The 22,542-nt window shown below is 50.0% G+C and overlaps 1 protein-coding gene across 2 annotated transcripts in view; it reads right to left on the reverse strand.

Moving 5' to 3' along the window:
* Window positions 1–202: 202 nt before the first annotated feature.
* The window catches only part of LOC144145381 (monocarboxylate transporter 3-like), a 67,847-nt gene continuing 45,507 nt past the window's right edge, over window positions 203–22,542 (reverse strand). For both annotated transcript variants that reach the window (XM_077676966.1, XM_077676967.1), the window contains 4 exons: window positions 12,446–12,708; window positions 6,056–6,199; window positions 2,365–3,330; window positions 203–780 (listed from right to left, as the gene is read on the reverse strand). In XM_077676966.1, coding sequence (XP_077533092.1) covers window positions 617–780; window positions 2,365–3,330; window positions 6,056–6,199; window positions 12,446–12,708 — 1,537 coding nt within the window. In that variant the 3' untranslated portion in view covers window positions 203–616. The remainder of the gene's footprint in view (window positions 781–2,364; window positions 3,331–6,055; window positions 6,200–12,445; window positions 12,709–22,542) is intronic.

Here is a 22,542-nt window from a genome sequence, read left to right on the forward strand (position 1 = left end):
GTATGTATGTATGTATGTATGTATGTATGTATGCATGTATGTATGTATGTATGTATGTATGTATGTATGTATGTATGTATGTTTGTATGTATGTATGTATGTATGTATGTATGTATGTATGTATGTATGTATGTATGTATGTATGTATGCATGTATGCATGTATGTTGGTTCGCACAAAAGCATAAAGAACGAAAGCCCTCATTTGGGTTGCGTTATTTATTTGGCGGCATAGCCATGGACCTTTTTTCACAAGTCAGCCTGACGCCATATAATCACAATGCGCAGTACTATTGGAGTCGCAACTCCATCCACAAGGTCTAAAAAACGAAAACCTCAATGCTTGCGGCATGCAGGGAACCATGCTAGGATGATACATCCACCTTGCAGCAGAGGTTGCGTTTAAAAAACGTGATGCAGGAAAGCAGACGTTAGTGCCAGCCGGTTAAGCATTTTGTGGTCACTATCGCTGCATCAACTGAGTAGCTCAGAAACTCGGAGCCTCAGCTCTGGCAAGGTGTTTTGCTGATTTCCTCCGAGCCTCCGCAGTGCTTCAAAGCAGATTCGATGAGTTCTCACGCTGTCTCCTTCAGTCCCCACCGTAACTACGGAGTAAATTTACGAGGAAGCTGGCTTTACTTCTTCCCGTTGAACTTTGCATGGTGGCTGTTTCCCCTTCCTCAGAGCAAGCCTCACCGCCCAAGTCACGACGAGTATTCCGTTTATTGCCGCCAAGATGTGAAGAAGGCCGTCGTAGGACCCATGGTGATCCCGGTAGTGACCTGGAAATAATTAATAATAGGCACGGAAACTCTCAATGTCCAGAGCTGGTGTGTTAGCCCGAGGCTAGAATAAAAAGCTCTGAATACAGTTCCAACTTGCGCGAGAAAATATCTTTCTGCGGAAAGACACCAATAAATCCCATATCCCCACTTGCCACCCTCCGGGCTATTTCTGAAGAGAGCCAAGACACCGAGAAGGCCCCCCACACACTGAATTGCTAGGCGGACATTCTCTATCACTTCAGGCACGAGCGTCAACGGTTCTCCCCACCCAACTCCCACCTTTCCAAAGCCGAAGCGACCACACTCCGCCGGCTACAGACTAACTCCTACCCCCAACGCACCCTCCTCCACCATATCTACACCACCCAATATTATAGTATCTGCCATTTTCGCCCCCATCCAGGCACTCTGTACCATCTTGTCTGGGAATTCCAACAATACCCATCCCTCAACCAATCCCCGTCCCACGTACGAGCAGTGGGTGGACCGGCTGTCCAGCTCGGACCTCTCGACCCAGCGCATGCTGATAGAGAAGGCACGAGCAGCCAACAAGGACCAGAGCATCCCGCACTAGCGGACGTACCCCACCGGTGCTCTCACCATCCTGCACCATTAAGCTCCAAATTAAAGATGTTTATTCTCTCTCTCTCTCCCCACTTGAGCGTAAATGAACGAATAGAACTATTTTTATTCTTGAATTTAGTTACAATCCGCACCGTTGTCATCTGTGTATATTCACTCCAACTCTTCAGTAACTTTCTGCTTAAAGAATTAAAGGGGAAAACAGCAGATACATGGCTTCCGCAACAAGCACGTAACTACGCTGAGAAACTTCATAGAAGTGATGAGGGGAAGGCTGCGTACCTGTAAATGCGTAAGAACTGTTGGAACTAAGCGTGCAGTTTTAGATAGAATCGCGTTGTGTTATTTGAGGGCATTGCAGCTATTATTAATAGAAACGGTAGTGTTGGCGCAGTCAACAACAGATCTCGGTAGGGGCCTCAGGACAAAATCTTCCACGAGCATGTATAATTTCACTGAGCTTTTACCTTAAGACTGCCCTTTGTAGCAGATTCCAATCGCTATTTTCTCTTCTAGTGAACACTGTCATTCTCCCAATGGTATTTTAATCGGACACGATAGCGTTAGCTAGGCTTGCGAAAATCAATGCAACAATACACTTCATAAAACACCGTCTACCGTTATTTGCAGCGGATCAAAGTAAAAATGCTTGAGGTGTCTTGATCTTTACGCAATTCAATTGAGTTAAGTATCGTCACCTATCAACAACCATCGGGAACATATCTTCCGATAGTTCTATTTTTGTGCTTGTGAAAATTTGTTGCAGTGGAAGGAACGAAATTATCGAGAAAAATTGTCACTTTCTCCGTTCTGATCATCTTTCTGTGGAACTATCGTACTTCTTAGGTTTCCCGTATGCTTCCAACAAAAAGTAAAACGCTATTTAAGAAATCGTTCTGACCTCAGTGCCTCACAATAAATAACAATGCTACTTAATATAATTTATTATAAATAGAACTTGCAACAAAATAAGCAGGTATTGTTAATAAGTACACCTACCAACCAAGACTGGTCTTATGAAGCCCACGAGGCCCACGAAGAAGGATGCTCCGCCCATGGTAAGGGGTAGTGAGTGTATTCCGAAGTCTCGCACTAGCAGCGGCGCCTGCAGAAAGACCCTGGATCCACTTGTTAGGCCCACAAGCGCCGATCCCAGAAGCATCATAGGAAAACTGCTCGTCCAAACAAAAAGCTCGAAGGCAATTCCTTGAATAAGGTAGCCCGCTAGCATCACAGTTTCTAGGGTCACGAGTCCTGAGTCGATGACCATGCCACTCACTGGTCGGAATATGATATTGCACGCTGCGAAAGCGTTCAGAAGGAACACAGCTAGGGAGGGGGAGACCCCTCTGTCTGTAGCAATGTCAACAGACACCAGCATAAATATTGTCAATCCGAGTATTATAACCGAAAATGATACGGCGTCCACGGCGAACGCAATCGTAAAAAACTGCCTTGCCACGGACGTGGAACTTGAATGACTAGTTACTTCCTTTTCAGCCTCCTTAGGGGGTGAGGAAGACTTCCTGCAAAAGGGCAAGTTTTGTTTCAAACCTTCAATTAAAGTCGTTTTTGGGGCTCCTCTGTTACAAGGCCCTCCAAGGTCTATTTTTGTTTCTCCAGAAGTAACTTCTCCTTTGACGCTTATGGGCTCAGGTGGAATGTCTTCCGTTTTCTGGGTGTGTTCAGGGTTCTTGGTGTGACTGAGGTTTGGTGACTGCTGCATCCAGGGTGGACTTCTAAGGACGATGACCGCAGGACACGCATTCAGTATGAGCGCCCCGAGCAGAAGAAATGTGCCGCGTATGCCGTAGGTGACGCGGAAGAACTCGCCGAGAGGAGGCACAAATATGGCGCCTAGTCCGCAGACGGTAAAGATAACACTGCACGCAGTGGTCCGTCGTCTCTCGAAGTGTTGTGATGCAAGGACGTTCACAGCGACGTAGACGCCTGATATGGCCAGTCCTGCGGCAATAGAGCATAAAGTACCAGTGAGTGGCTCGTAACTGAGCAGCGGGTTGACCTGTTGTTGCCTCCTGGAAATTTGTCCATACACTTCTGCAAACGCACCACACTTTCTTTTTAAAGCAAAGCTGTACTATTCTCGTCCGGTGGTTTCACCGCTGATGCGCAAGTTCACCTTCATTTGACCGCAAACACACCCACTACGACACACCTCTTGCAGCGCATCCCCTGACTCGCTGCCCACAAGGCCCCGTTTTCATGTTCTGCTCAACTGAGCGGCGGCGGCCGCGGCGGGTGCGGCCGGTCAGCTGATAGGCAGCCGACCAACCCCACAGCCTCCCACGCATGCGCCCCTGGGTCGTCTCGGGCTACGTGACTCGTCTTGCGCCCGGCGAAGGGGAACGCCGCGCTCGCCGTGAATGAAAGCGAGGCACGGCCTCCTTCTGTGAGCGTTGCTCGGGACCGAACGGCTTTGAGCCGTGGTCGGTAACACAGCTACATCAAAGGTTAACCAAGCAAAGCCAAGACTCAACCAGGCTAAGCCAAGCTTTTTCTTTGCATATCTGAAGTTAGCTGAGCTAAGCTGCAGCCAGATTTTCACAATGACCATGAACAACGCATGCGCTCTGATTGCCGCAGAATTACGAAACAGCATAACTGAGAAGCTAGAAGCAAAACACAGATATCAATCCGTTTAACGGATGACACTTAACATGTAACACTCGCCCAAATGGAAATCCACTTCGAATAAAAACAAACGGAATTTCAAAGCGGGAGTTGTCGAATGTATTCTTGAGTCGTACTGCTGTTCACCCAGCCTTTTTAAAGTCGGATTAACTAATACGTACACAAGCAATGCTTAGAAGTGATGTTTTTTTGGGTGCTACGTTAGCCCTGTGATGCTCAAGTCGTAAGGTTGTAAGGCTTTTACTGTGTGATTCGATATGAACCAATGTACCCCTATTAAACGCTGCAAATCAAGCCCGTTTAAAATTGTCTCGCTACTGTAAATAGTGTTTCGGGGGGGGGGGGGGATTGTTTTCATGGGCGATATAGCTCCTTGAACCAAAATATGAAGGCTAGCCTCTTTAGAGTCGGCTACACTGTAATACGCAAAAGCATTGCTGGAGACACATCCTTACTGGCCATACAGGGAGACATATCAAAGTATAAAGGCTGTTGGGCCTATTATTAAATGCCTCCATAGGACCGCATCTATCCCTAACGGACCATAAACACTCATACCCTTTAAAGTGGATTCAGTACTGTGCATAAATTGATTCCAAAAAAACATTTTCTTTAGTTTCATATCACAGCATGATAGGCCTAACTTCTCTTATCAGTAGCGTTTTCGTATTCATTAAAAGTTGGCCCAATCAAGCGCTACAAACCGACAGGCGGTTGTCCTCGGTGAGTCCTTATGGAAATTCTTAAGCATTTAGATAAAATTCCGCTGGGTGCAAGATCGCATGCCCGGAAAAAGAAACGACAATTAAGTAATGGTAATAGCTGAGACATTTTCAAAATGCGAAATGTTTGCTTTGATTGTATATATTATGGCTTAAAGTGCCACGACAAGTTTTTTCGGTAGTTAATTAACATGGGTTGCTTTGGGATGATACCTTTCACGCGTCAGTCCAACTACTACGTTCGCTGTGGTCGTTTGTTAAAAAAACGTATGCGAAATGTCAATTCTTCAACTGCACGCGAAAGACGACGACTACTCGAAAACCAGGGGACAAAAAATGAAAGTTTACGGGAATGCAGTTTTTTCCCTATTTCCCGCTGTTGCCGAAAAAAAAAACATTGTGCAAACAATTGCTGGAAAATGATAGGAGGTCTGCAGAGGATATCATAGTTGCCTGGAAGCTGCACAAACTAAAGGTCATGGAATCTTTATTTTGGTTACGTGACATTGCGGGTAGTGGTTAACTTAATCGGCATTTGTTATGATGGCATGGGCATTACCGCCGTGCTGTTTGATTTACAGCGCACTGCAAGGCCGTCTTTTATTCGTAAAATGTTTTGCAAAAATCAAGTGTTTTAAAGCACAGCTTTCTAGCTCTACCAGCCAACGGTTTTTTGGTGGCGTGCGGGACAAGTAACTCCCACCACGGCGGCGGTGGCGGTGGAGGTAGGGGGGGGGGAATCACTCACGGAGCACAGCGTAGATGGCGCCGCGAATGGTTACCCAGCATTCCCCGGGCAGGTGCTTGCTCACAGCGGGGGGCGCGCCGGCGTGACGAATTTGGCGTCTGCTTTAGCGACGGTTGCTTTGGGCCTGGTTTTAATTCAGCGCCTGGGGAGGGGGAAGGCGCTTTGAAGGCGACACATGAAACAAGAGTGACGGCAGGCAGTGAGAGAGAGACGCATTAGCGAGCGTGCCGTCCTGCGGCTCACCCTTCGAAAGACGTTCCTCTCCGTTTTGTTTCCGCCGACTCACGTTGGTTCGGGACGCCGCCCACGCGTATCCCAGGTAACAGCTGGAGAGGGAAGGGGGAGGGCGCTCTTTGGCGCTAATCGCAGGTAACGGCTGGCAGAATCCCTCGTTTCACTCTTTGTAGAGCCACGTGTATGAATGCAACTGACGCCGCATAAGCAATAATTGTGGGTGTCGGGTAAAGCTTTGCTTTCCGACCACCTTCACAGCGTGGATTGGAGCCATTTTTTTTTCACTTCCATTCGAGGTTATGGCAAAAGACGTTGCAACACAGCTTCATCTTACCGTGAAAGACGCCATAGGAGACGGTGAGAAAAAGGATGCCGTTCGCAAACCAGCAGATGCAGGTCGATACGCCGGTGACAAAGGTTGAGACGATCAACACCGACCTGCAGGAGAAACGCCGGCACATATATCCCATTACAGGACCTGGAACGAAACGAAACCAGAGGGGATACTTTACAGATTTGCTGAAAAACAATGCGAAGCATATATTTGCTCAGTGACGCAAATATATTCCCCGTAAGCAATCTTTCGTTTGAAATACAGCGAGTCTATTAGTTCCACGAGCCTCAGTTCCGGTCGAGGAATCCTTTGACGTATAGGGGAAGGGGGGGGGGGGGGGGGCAAGCTTCTTTAATCGGGGCGAGGAGGCGCTCGCGACGTCCTCCTCCTTGGTGAGACGAGGGCGATCCACACGCGCCTCCCTCCTCTCCCTACGAGGCGACGGGGGACGTGCGCAGGAGACTCCCGGTGAGACCGCCCTTGGGACGCGCAGCGATCGCACGGTACGTAAATGCCTTTCGGCCACTTTTGGCTGTTTCTTGCACAGGCCGTTTTTTTCCCACTACCGTGGGTCACGGCATCCACCGTGTCGATTCCCGCGTGCCTTCATTTGCGTCAGTGCGTTTATCTAGGGTGTCCGGCGAGTCGCCGGGCATATTCCACGCCTTTGGTGGGTTGCCCGCGCCCGCGCTGTTACGTGTCACTCTTAAGTGTCACTCTTGGCCAATCTCCATAAATGGGCATGCATAGCTTGACAAACATGCGCCCGCGACGCCGGGCGGTCGCCTCAAGGCACGCGCTCACGTGCGCTAGGCACTTTATTTGCATTTTTGACTGTGGACACGCAACACGCAAAACAGCTTCTTAGTCAAAAATCACAGAAGGAATACCGCAATAACCTAACAAGAATTCCTCTCGTACGACAAAAAAAAAAAAAAAGAACTGTTGTGACAGCAGAATGCCTGTTCTTACGACAAAGCCATCTGTTGTTACGACACTCATTTCTGTCGCAAAGACAAAGTCAATTTTCTCAACGACAAACATTCCTGTAGTCACAACAGAACTGCCATTTACGCTACTCTTCACAATGGGCAATAACATTCGTACTATGTTAAACTACTGATGGAACATCCGGATCGCGAGAAGACCAGAATTCGGCACGATGGAACGTCGAAATTAAGACAGAAATACGACACAAGACAGAACATCAGAATCACGACACGACAAGAACACGATAAGACGGCAGTACGATACGCGAAAATACGACAAACCACAGAAATGTTTCATGTCATTTTCGAGCGAATTCGATCGAATTCGCTGTTAAAACAGCGAGACTTATGTTTGAACCGTACGAACGTTAGTGGCGGTGGTCTTAACTGCGTTCCAAACGGCTTCGATTCTGGCCATTCCAAATTTAACCACGGCAACGTGGAAAAGGATAAATCACGGCTCGACTACCCACAAGGAGCCCGAACATAAACCTGGTGCGCATTACTTATTCACACACGTTCGCGACGAGTAAGGCACAATGCTCTGCTTGTACTCAAGGGCACGAAGTTTTGAAAACGCTTGCACTCAAGGGTATGTTAGGGTTGCCCCATTTTAACAACCGAGCTGTTTAAAGGAGCCATGAAGACAAAATACAAGTCGGGTTTTTTAGAACGACTGCTTAGTCCCGATAACAATGATACCAATATCATCGCAATCTTCGAACAAATAACAGAGATATTAAAGAAAACGTGTGAAGCAGTCGCGACCCCCTAGCCAATTTCCCGCAACTTTTCTATGACGTCACGGAACCTTGTTTGTGTGATTGGCGGCCGCCTAACTCACCTGTCGCGACGACACATGACTGGACGTCTGTAATGGGGCCTCTAGTTCCATTTGACCGCATCACTCGAATGCTAACGTGCAGTTAACGCACTGAAAATTATGTTTTATTGTTTGCCCGTGTGACGTCATTCTTGCTCATAACACGTCACTGTGGCGCGAAATTTGAAAGTTTTCAAATACTTCTTGCTTTTTTTTTCGTTAAAAAAACATCTTTTGTGGCTGTAATGGAGCTGAGTGAGATACTGAATCCTAGTTCTTTCAAATTAAACGAAGTTGTATTTTGTCTTCATGGCTCCTTTAAAGGGGTCCTGAAATGCCTTCCGCCGATGCATGGATGTACATATAACCAAATAAAGCAATGTATTAGCAATCTCCTCCCGCAAGAATTTTGTTAAAGCGATGAGTATTAGCTGAGAAATCGTAAATCAAAAACCGCGAATTATCGTCGCGCCGTATTTCCTCCTCCTTTCAACTGTTTCTTCGCTGTTGGCCTCCCCTCCCATGATGCTCCGCTCCTCAGCGGTGACGTACTTCCGCTATTGCGCTCCCAGACTGCCGTCTGCTACGGGCCAGCTCTTTCGGCTTTTTCATCTCTGTAGACACCATGGAAACAGGCTGGAAAAGCGAACGAATGACCTGGCCGCATGTGTGCGGCCTGGCCTTGCCCTTTCGCGGTGTACGTAGGTGCAGTTGGTATCGGCGGCGAACTCGCAGCCGCGTGGGGAGAATCGTGCGCTCGTTCCCTTTGGTGCACCGCGCACTGTTTATCCAAAAAGCTCGGTCTCAGATGTGGCCCCGCTGGTGACGGGTGTTATTTTGCGGTGGTTGTAATTCCTACTACCGGCGGCATGTGAAAAAAGACATTTTCAACCGACACAGAACCCGTGCACAAAACGCGCCGGATCGGATCGCTTTATCAGCGGCGATGAACGTGAAGGCGAAGAGCAAACCAACGCTGCACTCGATCAGCGAGAACCCGTGTTCTGACAAGCTGCACCCGTGTGTTGCATTCAACACTCACGGGAAAGCGTTTGTTTGCACTTGTTTGGATAGTCGTAAAATGTCCAAACACTCCGGCACTCCGCTAGCAGATCAGCCGGCGAGACATTTCGGAAAACATTTGACAGATGGCGCCGTATGCATTAGTGTGTCGCTACGCAAAACTGATGAGACGCTCTACTAAAACTCCCATCGCGGTGTCACGTAGCGGGACGCAAAAATTTAGCGTTTAGCGTATGCAAAGGCCACAAACGCTGTACTAAAACTCTATTAGCAGCAAAATAGCGTGCGTATGTGAAACCGCTTGCGTTTACAAAGCTGCACGCCGAGCGCGTACGTTTCAAACCTAGTGACATCGTTTAAATACACTGGCAAGCACAGTGTAACGTAGTTAGATATCAACCGTATGCTCAGGCGACAAACAAGAGCTTGTTTTATGTGGGGCGGAGATTGCGCATAAAGGCCCCTTCGCACTTGCGACGAAAGCGAGTGAGAGCGGCAGGAATTCCGTCGATTTGTCGCGCGACGATCGTTTTTGTCGAATGGTCGAGACAAATTTTGGTTGCGCGACAGAATTCCCGTCGCTTTCGCTCGCTTTCGTCGCAAGCGGGAATGGAAAGTTCTGCCGCTGCCGTCTGCTACGCAGCTCGGAGGTAACCGCGCGATCTGCTCGGGCCGATGAACGCGCACCGCACACTCCCGCACGGCAGCGCCCCAAGCGGCAGACGGCCGCGTACATCGCTCCCGGCGCCCGCCTGGAGCCCGCCCTCGGCACACTAGCCAGTATATTTCAGGCACTATAATGGAGGAAAGATTTTTTGCTTCCGATTAACGTAGTTCTTTGCCCCTGTGTTTTTAAATACGTGAAGTGGTTAGCACGTCGTCCTCACGCAGCTCTGTATCGTCGTAGCATCGCTGATTGTCCGAACGAAGCTTGCAGCTAAGCCAATGCAGCGACCGAAGCTGTGTGTGTGTGTGTGTGTGTGTGCATCGCCTCCTGTGTGTTGTGGACGCGTTCGTTTCGCGATGAAATGCGACATTGTACTTCTGCGGGTGGATAGTGCTTCCCATGGTCTGGATTATCTTTCTCGAACGACGTACCACTCAACCTCGCATGGGGTATGTGCAGTGTGCCTGGCTAAAAGCCTTCTCGCTTGCGCGCCAGAGTTGACTTGCTGCTCGTCCCCGCAAACCGGGTGTGAGGTGAGTGCCGAATTTACGACGGGCAGGAGGAGGCAACTCATCGTCTGTCAATCGCGGTTCAGACTTGCAACGCATGTTGTGACGTTGCGTTCGTTCGAAACGCATCTCTGGATTGTTTTGAAGTTGAATAAAATGTACGCGTCAAACCCGGGCATTCGGCTCAGGGCGTTCTCTGCGATTGCACCAAAGAAGTGCCACGGGACTTTCTTTATGGTACGTACTCACGTAAGATAAAATCCACGTCGTGTTATGGCCGTGTTGCATTCAATACAAACGGTTAAGCGTTTGTTTACACTTGTTTCGTTTGTCGTAAAATGTCAAAGCACTCCGGCACTCCGCTGGCAGATCAGCCGGCGAGCCGACGCTGAGCAGACGACTCATCTCTTTGCCGGAAGTGCGTGAAAAAGCCGCCCAATAGCAGGATGTCTAGCTCATGACGAACATCTGGGAATCGATGATGTAGACATGTGAAGATGGCGGCGTCCAAAAACACGAAGGAAAGGGTGAGAAAAAAGCGACAAACTTTGCAACAAAAGTGTGAGCTTTCCGCTGCGCGTAAAAGAGTAATACTTGGCACAGGTGACGTTGGCGACCCAATCTAGCGATTGCTCTAGTTCATTTAGTGTGCTCAAAATGCCTTTCAGGGCCCCTTTAAGCTTTAGAAAAAATACTGAGTGCGCGTGAGCGTGCGCCTGGTCGGGAGCGCCGAGCGTCGGTCAGGTCGACCTATGAGAAAACTCTGCCCAGCATTTGTGGCGCCATCTCTCGCGCGCTGTTCTCCTCACCAGTTCACGTGCGTTCGCGCCTGAAGTGGAGAGCACAGACGCCGACTTCGCGAAGCCCGTTGCCGCTCGCGCGGGCTAACGCAGTGCACTTTGGGAGGGATGTGAAAGCCTAAGAACAAAACGATCCGGGCGCGTCAGTCATGAAAAACTTTCAGCGGGAAGTTCCCAAATCCTCGTGAGGTGCAACAGCCGGGTCTCCGACGAAGAGAGAGGGGCCGCCAGCTCCGCTATTTCTGAGGCCTTCCACTAGTACTGCAAGCTGCGCCAGTTTTTTTTTTTTGTTGTTGTTGTTTTTTTATGGCAGATTTTAATTGCGAATGCAATCGATGGCCTATTGAGCAAAAAAGTCAGGCTCCCGTAAGAGAATAATGGTGTGTTATGATAAAAGTATATAAAAGTTGAAAATAAAACACGCTGTTTTAAAGCTAAGAAAAAAGGAAGCGTATTTTTGCCGGAACGGTTGTGGCTACTATTCTGCAGGCCAAGCTGGCAGTTAGCAACAATGTTAATATTTCGGGAAAAACTCATTATAGACTCTCATTTTATTAATTTTTCCATTATTTCAAAAAATTGGTTGTTTGAAACGTTTGGAAACGTTTTTGAGCGTGCCTATGAAAACGTCGTTTTCGAGGTGAACCGGTGCACCGAGCGCCAGCTACAGCTTAACAAAACTTGCTAGTGAGCGAGTTGGTTCATACTTGAATAAAAATGGCAGTATCTCCACATCGTGGATCACGGCGAGGGTGCGGAGTACAAGGACTCAAAATGACATCCAAGTTGCGCCCAGAGTGACGTCCGATTTGCGCCCCGACCGTCATTCTATTCAAGCCGTGAGTTGAACCATGATTATTCCCTAAATGAAGCTGGAACTCAAGGCTCAAATCGAATTTCGCTTGATTTTCGCTTCATGGTGGTGTGTGCACGGATGGACGCGGACGGACATTGGGAGGTCCTAATTAGTACCCCGCACCGTGACAGGCAAGGTAGTAAGCCGTTTGACTCACGGGTACTAACTCATGGTCGTAGCCCAACGGGTAATACGACCGGCACTAACTCTGTCTGGTCTACCTGACACACGCTCGAATCCTGCCGGTGCGTAGCTGTGTGATTTTTTGCGATTGTAAATGCTATGCGCACGGACGCGGACGGGCATTGTGCGGTCCTAAGGTACTCCGCACCTAAAAGCGGGTAATTGGAAAGCGTTCCACAGCACAAGGTGTCCCATAGTGCGAGCAGTAGCGAGACGCGACCGTGGACGCCAGTACAGCGCAGATGACTCAAGCGGGGCCAGCCAAGCGGGCGAATAGACACGCAGCGAAATTCGCCATCGCCGTCAACTCTTCGATTACCCGGCGGGAGGAACGAGCCGGGGTGCAACGCGTAGGAAACAGATTGGAGCCGTTAGAAAGCGTTAAGGCGGATTGGAGATCAGAGCGTATCAAGCGGCAAGAATTTATAGCCTTTGAACAATGCGAAGGGGGAGCAAGGCGGCTCAGGTGTTCAACTGGACAATCATGAGGTCGCATTCAAAACTCATAGGAAGTGCTTAGGTGCCCTTGGGCATTGTTACCTGCCAGGTTGGTGAGGCTTCCGCTGACGACCAATGGCCACGCGGCTAGTTGCCTGTTGACTCGGAAGGTGTCGACGATGCCGTAGAAGAGAACGCCCAGGGCTTGATGGCCGAGCATGGCCATGCACAGCAGCCAGCTGAGGAACGCCACCGTCACCCAGCTCCAAGTCGAGTCAACGCCGAAGGAAGGGTCGTCTCGCAGGGATGCCCCGCTTCGAGCCATGTTTTTATGGTGTGGGGTATCGGAGCTGATGCGCCCGTTTCTGAAAAAACCCCAAACGGCTCAATAATCGAATAGGATGTACACCTGGGGCGGCAAGTCAACAATACTCCGTATGATCATACATACGCAATGTCACATCACGGTAATTGTAATACTAATATTAATACAATTCCTTAAAGCACTTAATTCTACTAAAGTGATCTGAATAAAAAAGCATGATAGCAATGTAAATCGGGGAAGTAACCTTGGGCCTCTGGCGCCAAATGTCATCGTCTCTGGACAAGCCCGTGAGTTTGCATGCGAGAATTGTCGAGGAGGTATTTAATGTTGCTGACAAATTGGAATTTATGAACGGTCTGTGAGCTTCCGACGGTGGCTGTCTTTGTAATTTGCCAATCCCATTGAGTGGTTGTTGTTCGGCCTATGTCCAATCTCAATGTTAGGTTACGTTAATGTTGAGGATAACGATTTGCCAAGCAGCGCCAAATTCAAAATTTTATGCGCTTAACGCCCCGGAGCTACACTTGGGCTGTCAGGCGCGCCGTAGTGGAGAGCTCCCGATTAATTTCGACAACCTGGAGATCTCTAACGTGCTCTGGAATCTCGGCACATGGGCGTTGTTATTTTTATCCTCCACCCGCAAAGGGCCCGCCACGGCCGGCATCGACCCCGCATCCTTGCGCTCAGCAGCGCAACGCCTTAGCCACTAAGCCGGCGCGGCTGGTATTCAAGCACCGTCAAACTTACTGTACGAGAAGTTGCGGGTACCGCTCGACAACGTCAGTTCTCAACGCCTAACGTCAGGTCGTCGGGTTTGTCCAGCATCGTGTGTGCGATTCTTCCTTCACTTTACTTTCTTGTCTTCAGTTTTCACCACTCCAAAGAACATTCTGAACCCCGTACTTGGATGTAATCCTCAGACACGTTGCGGTGGTGATTGAAGTGTAGCAGCGCACCATTTTACAAATAATGGTGGCCCGAGGCGTCATTATTTTGTGTGTGCGGGAAAGACCGCGTGCTCATCGCTGCCCCTACTGATACATTTCAGTCAACTAGAGTCATCGCCCTGTTTGTGTTACTAACAGCCACTTTCATTTCGCGTCATCCAACTGACCCACAGTGAAAGAAGGCAGGGTTACGGAGGGATAAGAAAATTTGGGAGAAAAAAGCGGTTTGCTTAAAGGGATCCTGAAATACCTTCCGCTGATGCATGGATGTACGTGTAACAAAATAAAGCAATGTATTAGCAATCTCTTCCCGCAAGAAGTATGTTAAAGCGATGAGTATTAGCTGAGAAAACGTAAATGAAAAACCGCGCATTATCGTCGCGCCGCGTTTCCTCCTCCTTTCAACTTATTCTTCGCTGTTGACGGCGCGCGAGCCTTCCCTCCCATGATGCTGCGCTCCTCAGCGGTGACGTACTTCCGCTATTGCGGTCTTCAGACTGCCGTCTGCTACGGGCAAACTTTGTTGACACCATGAATCCCGCATTCCGCTCAAGGCTGGAAAAGCGAATGATAAATCTGGCCGCATGTGTGCGGCGGCCTGTCCTTGCCCTTTCACGGTGTACGTTGCTGCAGTTCCTATCGGTGGAACATGACTTTTTATCGGCGGCGAACTCGCAGCCGCACGGGGAGGATCGTGCGCTCATTCCCTTTGATGCACCGCGGACTGTTTATCCAAAAAGCGCCGTATCAGATGTGGCCCCGCTGGTGCCGGGGCTTATTTTGCGGCGGTGGTAATTCCTGCCGACGACATGTGAAAAAGACATTTTAAACCGATACAGAACCCGTGCACAAAACGCTTCAATCATGGGACCAGTTCAGCTTGGGCAACGTTTGCAAAACATGCTCCGCCGCGGCTCTGAGCTTTCTAGCGCTGGAGCGAGCGCCATTTCTTTGACAATCTCAAACACCGGTTGCCTTGGCAACCAGGCACAAACTGCTCTAGAAGTCAGTTACGGTTGCGTCATCCCGGTTCAGCTCGGGGCCCCACCTCGCGATATGTGGGCACTGCAGGCGTACCACTCACTCTCATTGGGAAGTGCGAGATGCGTTTGACATTACAGGAGGTGATGGTGTGTGTGTTGTGGACGCCTTTGTTTCGCGATGAAAGGCGACGTTGTGCTTCTCCGGGTCGATAGGGCTTCCCATGGTCTGGATTATCTTTCTCGAGTGACGTACGACTCAACCTCGCTTGGGGTACGTGCAGTGTGCGTGGCTAAAAGCCATCTCGGTTTGTGCGCCAGAGTTAATTGACTTGCTGTTCGTCCCCGCAAACCGCGCGCGAGGTGAGTGCCGAATTTACGACGGGCAGGAGAGGGCAACCCATCGTCTGTCAGTCGCGGTTCAGACTTGCAACGCATGTTGTGACGTTGTGTTCGTTCGAAACGCATCTCTGAATTATTTTGAAGTTGAATAAAATGTATGCGTCAAACCCGGGCATTCGGCTCAGGGCGTTCTCTGCGATTGCACGAAAGAAGTGCCACGGGGCTTCAACGCTTTTAGATGCGACGCATCTCATTCACCCGCCTTGTCCATGCATGCATGCATCCCTCCATCCATCCGGCGTCGTCGTTGTCCGCGCCAGCTGCGCATGCGCTCTCCGCCGCTCTCACCGCAGCGTTATCTGCGGGTTAGCGCTCGCTCCTCGCAATGCCAGCTGCGCGTCGGCGCGCGCTAGCGCTCGGTTAACGCATGCGCATGCGCTGCTCTCTCTCATTCCCCTCACCGTTATGCGGCGGTATACAACGCGGTACCTGCGCCGCTCCGCTCCGTCGTTCCAGCGCCGGTGCTCCGATGTCCAACGCTTCTTTGAATGGAGACTAACAAGCCTGCTATCGTAATGACCGGCGCAACCGCAACAAGCACCGGCCAGCCCAATAACAGAACTGCTAGCACCACCGACGTTGAGGCTGCAAAGCGACGTGCACGGGATGCGGGAACCCCGAAGTAGACGGAAATGCATCGTACGCGTTCATGGCACGTTTCACGCGATGGGAGAATCAACCCAACGGAAACGCCGAGGGAAACCCACGATGCGTCGCATCTACACAGGGTTTCCGCGAAGGGAGGTGGGCGTAATTTTTCTTTGTGGAACGTTCTCAGGTAAGAGAATATCCATGTCGTGTTATGGCCGTGTTGCATTCACTACAAACGGTTAAGCGTTTGTTTACACTTGTTTCATTTGTCGTAAAATGTTCAAGCACTCCGGCGCTCCGCTGGCAGATCAGCCGGCGAGCCGACGCTAAGCAGACGACTCATCTCTTTACCGGAAGTGCGTGAAAAAGCCGCCCAATAGCAGGATGTCTAGCTCATGACGAACATCTGGGAATCGATGACGTAGACATGTAAAGATGGCGGCGTCCAAAAACAAGAAGGGAAGGGTGAGGAAGAAGCGACAAACTTTGCAACAAAAGTGTGAGCTTTCCGCTGCGCGAAAAAAGAGTAATACTTGGCACAGATGACTTTGACGACCCAATCTAACGATTGCGCTAGTTCATTTAGTGTGCTCAAAACGTCTTTCAGGGGCACTTTAAGCGGCGAAGATACCAAGTCATCAGAGGTGGATTTTGTATGCAAACAAGCAATTTTTAAGTACAGGAAGTTAAATACCGTTGCACCATTCGCAATGTTTTTTTTTTTTAGTTTTTCTAATGAAGTGTCACTTTAGGTGGAACGGGAAGGGGCGGGGGGGGGGGGGGGGAAGGGTGCGAAGCACTGACTAGTCCGAATCAGACACCGGCCGACAACGTGCCTAGAAATTGTCCCCTGTTTATCGAAGCCATAGTGTGTACTGCAGGCCGATTTAATAGAGAGATTTCCAGTGGCTTAGTCTGGTTAAACCTTGTGGAGCGATGCTCAGTTTTCACGCCGACAGCGAGCAGTGAGCGCGCATGAGATTGCACCGCAATGCTAACTACAAACGCTGCTCAGCGTCGTCGCCTGTATAGGCGCCAACGCGCAGTGAACGTGAGTGTAGCAGTGCCTATTTGTGTCACTTTCTGTAGGGACGCGTCCTCTTTCTTCTCATCTCTCTCTCCGCACCCTTCAGGTTGGAACGATCGAGCGATAAGACGATTTCACTCCACGCAACCGCACGAGGCACTGTCTTGACCTGGGCTGAGCCTGAGGGTCATTTTGGTGCTAGGAGGCGCTTTCTGCGGTTGTACCTGAATCAACAGGGAATTCGTTTTAACGTTACAGTGCAAAGGACCCTTAGTCACATTATATGTCTTCAGGTGCGAAAAGGGTCAGTCGCCTTCCGCTAACGCCGACTCGGTAACGAGGCATTGGCACATACGTCGAGCGCCACGCTGGCTTCCGGCCTTCCTACCGGGCGCCATCTGTAACAGCTAGAGTTTAGGAGAATACCGACGAACGCTGTGGTGGACAACGACCAACAGCACACCCAAAGTTCGACCACTCGAGTGGCGGCCGTAGCTGTGTGCAACGGCCCTGTTGTCAAATCGGTGGTGGTTAAGTTGGCAAGCTTTTCAAGTTAGGTACAAGCGGAGACAGCAAGCGACGATTAGAAGCGTCGCTAGAGATGTAACCTATCATTTTTGTAATTGCCGAAGGGTCAAGGTGGTCACGATAAACATGTTTACGCGTCTGCCGAAGCTATCCTGTGGCAAGAGCTATGTTGTCGACGGTCGGCGTCGGCCAGCCTTTCGAACAGGAACACGGAAGGGGCCATGATAGCTGGGAGCGGATTAGGTGAATGTTTTGAGTACCCTGATAAGAGATAACCTCAAACGTTCCGTCAAGTTTTTGGCATACGAGGCAAGACGCACGAAGGTGCTCGTATCAGAAGGTATAAGCAAGAGCAGCCGAGCGTCGTCGCCTTCACTTATCCCACTACAAAGTCTACTGTCTATGCATTCTTTTTATGCTCTGCGCTTGGGAGAAGTGCACCGCATAAAGCAACCGGGGTTCATGAATGCTCCGAGTGTGCTGCCACTGGCAATCAGGTTTCCGGCATTTCAGCGTGGTTCTGGCTTTCGTGAGAGATGGGCTTTAGGATAATCGTTTTTAGTAAACGTGATTGTCGCATTGGGCTTCCTTTGTGTGGAATATTTTTGGAAGATGCGGATAAGAATATCAGTGCGTTTTTGGAAGAGCGCTTAGTTGTAATCAACCCCTACCGCTACCTGCACCATCTCGGTATTCATAGGAGGAAAAACACCACCACCGAGTTTTCACTTCAAATCGCACTTGTACACGACGCAAACAATTCGGTAGAGAGAGGCAACAAATTTCTCACAGGAAAAAAGCACAGATTGGAGTTTTGTGCTTCTCACTAACACCATGTGCCCTACGAAGCGTATCGGAATGGAGGGCTGGGGATTAGTTTACGCCTGCTTGTGTGTTTTTATCGACCGCCAAGATCTCCATAGATGGGCGCTTTGTTGCTTCCATTAGAAAAATAGCCGCTAGGGCCTGTATTGGACCATTAATCCTACGCTTAGTATTGCACGGAGATTTGGCCACAGATCCACCGCGGCGGTGCGCCTGTAATACTAACATCGCTGATATTACAGAGGAGCTGTGTACGGCTATAGGGTTTACACATTTTTTGTGTCCGCGTCACAAATCTGTCTACTTGTCCTGTCTACTTGTCACGGTCCTGTCTTTTACGCGCAGTTTTTCTACCTTCATGATGCTGCACCAACTATCCCAACAACATGCTGTACTAGATATACCTAGCTCCAGGCTAGAGTATTGTGGCTAGATTGCGATACATTTGCAATCATGGATTTAGAGAAAATTGTAGCGTTGGGCTGCCAGCGGGGCCTGTCAGGGGCCGAACTCCGGAAGTGAGAAGAGCACGTTGCATCACTCCGAGAGCTTTTCAGCAGAATTGAAGCGGCTGGACTGACCGTACGCGCAAGCAAGTGTGAGTTCGGGGCAACAGAGATCGACTTCCTCGGGCATCGAATTGGGAAAGGCTAACTAGCACCGCTGGAAAGGAACCTGGAAAAGATCCAGACAGCGCCGGCTCCGAAAACAAAACGGCAAGTTCGCGCATTCCTCGGCCTAACAGGCTATTATCGCGAATTTATTCCAAACTATGCCGAGATCAGCGCACCGCTAACCGAACTCACCAAAAAAGGGGAAAACAACATCGTCAAGTGGAGTACCGCTCAAGAAGAAGCCTTCCAAGAGCTCAAACGGCGCATCTCTAGCCCTCCTATACTTAGACTCCCAGACTTCACTAAGACATTCGTGCTCCGCACTGACGCCTCTCAAACCAGCCTCGGCGCCGTGCTCATGCAACGCTACGAGGGTACGCTTCACCCTATAGCATACGCCAGCAGGAAACTCGTGCCTCGGTAGGTCTCTTATAGCACTATTAAAAGAGAATGTCTTGCCCTGGTTTGGGGAGTCCAGAAGTTCAACGCGTACTTGTACGGTCGGCCGTTTATCGTGCAAACCGACCACCAGCCGCTCCGTTACATTCAGCAAGCTAAACAGCTGAACAGCAGAGTCCTCCGCTGGAGTCTGCTTTTACAGGAATACCAGTTCACAGTGGAACATATTAAAGGGAGCGATAATGTGAGAGCAGACTACCTAAGCAGAGTGTAAACCCAGGTATACCTGTAATTGTGTACCGCGAGTAGAATTTTTAGGTTGTATATTCACAAGGTGGTGCCTGACGTTTACATTCGCGACTTCTACATTGTACCAAACGTGAAGTTTGTAATTATGCGTATTACCTATCATACAGTACATTTGCTGTGTATTATAGGCGTTCACTAGTTGTGGCATTCGTGAGCTTTGCGGTTGCATGTTATTGTTTGTGAACAGCATATTAGTTACGGTTCTTATGAGTTTCATTGTACCAGTGCATTGTATGTATTTCTGAGTACTGACGTACACTCATTGTATTTGAGCCTACGAGACCTTCGCACTGGAGCGCACGCTGTATTTTCATGAGTTTCGCACTTGTAATGAGTATACTGGCCAGACATTTATTATGGGCACTGGCTTAATTCGAATGCTAGAACTTTATTGTTCTTAAACTTATGAGTTGTCCCTAGGATGTGTATTTGTTGAGAAATCTGCGCCAAACCACTGTTCTCTGCGTGAATTCTGTACCTGTCATTATTCTTATGAAGAACATTGGGCTCTACTCGATTTTGTGTTACCATAGGTCGGCAAACTCACTCATGAGTGCACTCGCCCCCCCCATCCACCACTCATGAGTGAGTGGTGAGTGAGCCTCGCCATCGTTGTGGGCGGGTGAGTGCGAGTGCGAGTGAGTGCGAGGGCCAATCGCGGCGAGCCCCGCTCACCACTCACGAGTGCGAGTGCCACTCGCGGCGAACCCCACTCGCCACTCGCGAGTGCGAGTGCCACTCGCGAGTGCGAGTGCCACTCGCGGCGAGCCCCACTCACCACTCGCGAGTGCGAGTGCCACTCGCGGTGAGCCCCACTCGCCCCTCGCGAGTGCGAGTCCACTCGCGGCGAGCCCCACTCACCACTCGCGAGTGCGAGTTCCACTCGCGGTGAGCCCTACTCACCACTCACGAGTGCGAGTGCTCTCACCACTTACGAGTGATAGTGCACTCACTACTCGCAAGTAGTGAGCCCCGCTCGCCACTCGCGAGTGGCGGGTGCACTCGCGCAATGTGCGGTGCTTACCGCTGTGAGCGCCGACCCTTGAGCTTCTACTCGTGTTGGCTATTCTTTGCAGGAGCCGCTCGCTGTGGTGGTGGCCGCTGGAGCTATCCACTCGTATGCTCAGTTTCTTTCTGCATTTAGCAATGCCGTCCCTGCACTCCTGCTATGGGGAACCATGGAATTGACGTTTCGGTGACGTGTTGATTTAGGAATAGGGTTTGGATGGACTTCTGATGCTGTAATGCACTGATACGTTTCCGTGTCATGCCTCATGGAGGGCATGCTGTGCACACTCGCGCGACGAGGGCTCTTTAGGGCTCGGAGCGTTTTGTGTCAGAATTGGTGTTGGTAACGTTGTTTCAACAAAGAGGATGCATTTAACTATCGCTGCGCGCTGAAATAGAAGCACGAGGAAGCACCGCAGTATGGTATCATGGTTGCTGGTGTTACATCACTGGCTTGCTTGCTACAGCTATCGGTATATAGGATGTTCTACAGCGCAAATTGTGAGCGCCCGTACTCGTTGGAAAAGGCGTCAGGGATTTTCACGAATTCGCGAATCAAAATGGCGGCACGGATCGGATGGGCGAAAGGCGTATTGTGGAAGACGTGGCCCGTTTGCGAGGCATTGGCGTCTCAAAGGTATCAGTATTTGTCATTACTTGTTACCGCGGCGGTTTTTTATGCTACTTCACTTTTACGCGGACCTGGCGTCATCCATCCCTCTACGGTAATTACGGTGCTTTACTTGAAGCGTCGATTTGCTGCTGCTTGTTTGGCACACCTGAAAGCTTTACCGCGCGTATTTTATTGCAAAATGCACTGCGTTTTTGCATTGCGTCATGTTGTATGTATGTTGCATTGATTCCTGTATGCCAATGCGCGTACCTATCGCAACGTGCAGCGGACGAATAAGCTCGCTTTCCCAAGGATCTGACACAACTATCTGTCATCATGACTCGTCGACTGCGTGTATTTATTATCTACTCGTCGACTGCGTCTATTGTTAGAGCTAGAAAGCTTTGCTTTCTAGCTCTACCAGCCAACGGTTCTTTTGTGGCGTGCGGGACAAAAAACTCCCACCACCACGGCGGCAGCGGAGGGGAGGGGGGGGGGGGGGTTCACTAACGGAGCACAGTGCAGATGGCGCCGCGAATGGTTACCCAGCGTTCCCTGCGCAGGTGCTTGCTCACAACGGCGGGCCCACCGGCGTGACGAATTTGTCGTCTGCTCTAGCGACGGTTGCTTTGGGCCTGGTTTTCATTCAGCGCCTGGAGAGGGAGAGGGCGCCTTGAAGGCAACACTTATAACAAGAGTGACTGGAGGGTGTGAAAGAAGACGCATTAGCGCGCGTGCCGCCCTCCTGCTCACCCTTCGAAAGAAGGCCCTCTCCATTTTGTTTCCGCCGACGCATGTTCGTTGGGGACGCCATCCACGCGAATCCCGGGTAACGGCTGGGGAGGGGATTGGAGGGCGCTCTTTGGCGCGAATCTCAGGTAACGGCTGGTTTCACTCTTCTGGTTTCACTCTTTCTAGAGCTACGTGTGGGAATTCAAGTGACGCCACATGTTCAATAATTGTGGGTGTCGCGTAAAGCTTTGCTTTTCAACCGCCTTCACAGCGTGGATTGGATTCGTTTTGTTGTCTGGCTGCCGCTAAAGTTGGCGTATGCGTTCGTGCGGTTTGACAAGAATCGTGCGTTATGTCTGACTCTTCATTTGCCTGCTCGAATCGGGAAGTACGAATCGCTACTGTTGCGTGCAGTTTCTGAAATATATATTACATAAAGGTGAAATGCGCGCTGCCCTTGCTGGTATGTTGTCATCGACGGTCATTTTCCATTGCGGCTGTGAAATTGCGTGCCTTATTTGAAATTTAGACCCGGGCTCCCGCCTTTTGCTTTTTCACTTTCTGTGCACGGTCGTCAACCAGCTAGTTATGAAGGCGAAATTGCTTGCGATGTTTTGTTTCGTATTTTGCATTGTGGTTAGCATGAACACTAGCTTCCGCCGTGTTCGCTGCGCTTGATCGCTGAAAAGGGCTTCCCATATAGTGCTCCTCACTTTTTATAGGCCTTCTGCGCTGGAGTTTTGGCGACAGGCAGCGCCCTTAGCGGCCAACGCCTCTGGGTAGTACAAAAGCAGACGACCCTCGCCCCCCTCCATGTGTTTTCAATTACAAGCCAGAGTGAAAGTTGGTTGTGGCGCTTTGTGGCGAGTTTAAATGACTGCATATTGTATGAAATAGCC

The sequence above is a fragment of the Haemaphysalis longicornis genome, unplaced genomic scaffold (genome assembly GCF_048455015.1).
Source record: "Haemaphysalis longicornis isolate Haplotype H1 unplaced genomic scaffold, Haemaphysalis longicornis Haplotype H1 scaffold_7, whole genome shotgun sequence".
Lineage (NCBI taxonomy): Eukaryota > Metazoa > Arthropoda > Arachnida > Ixodida > Ixodidae > Haemaphysalis > Haemaphysalis longicornis.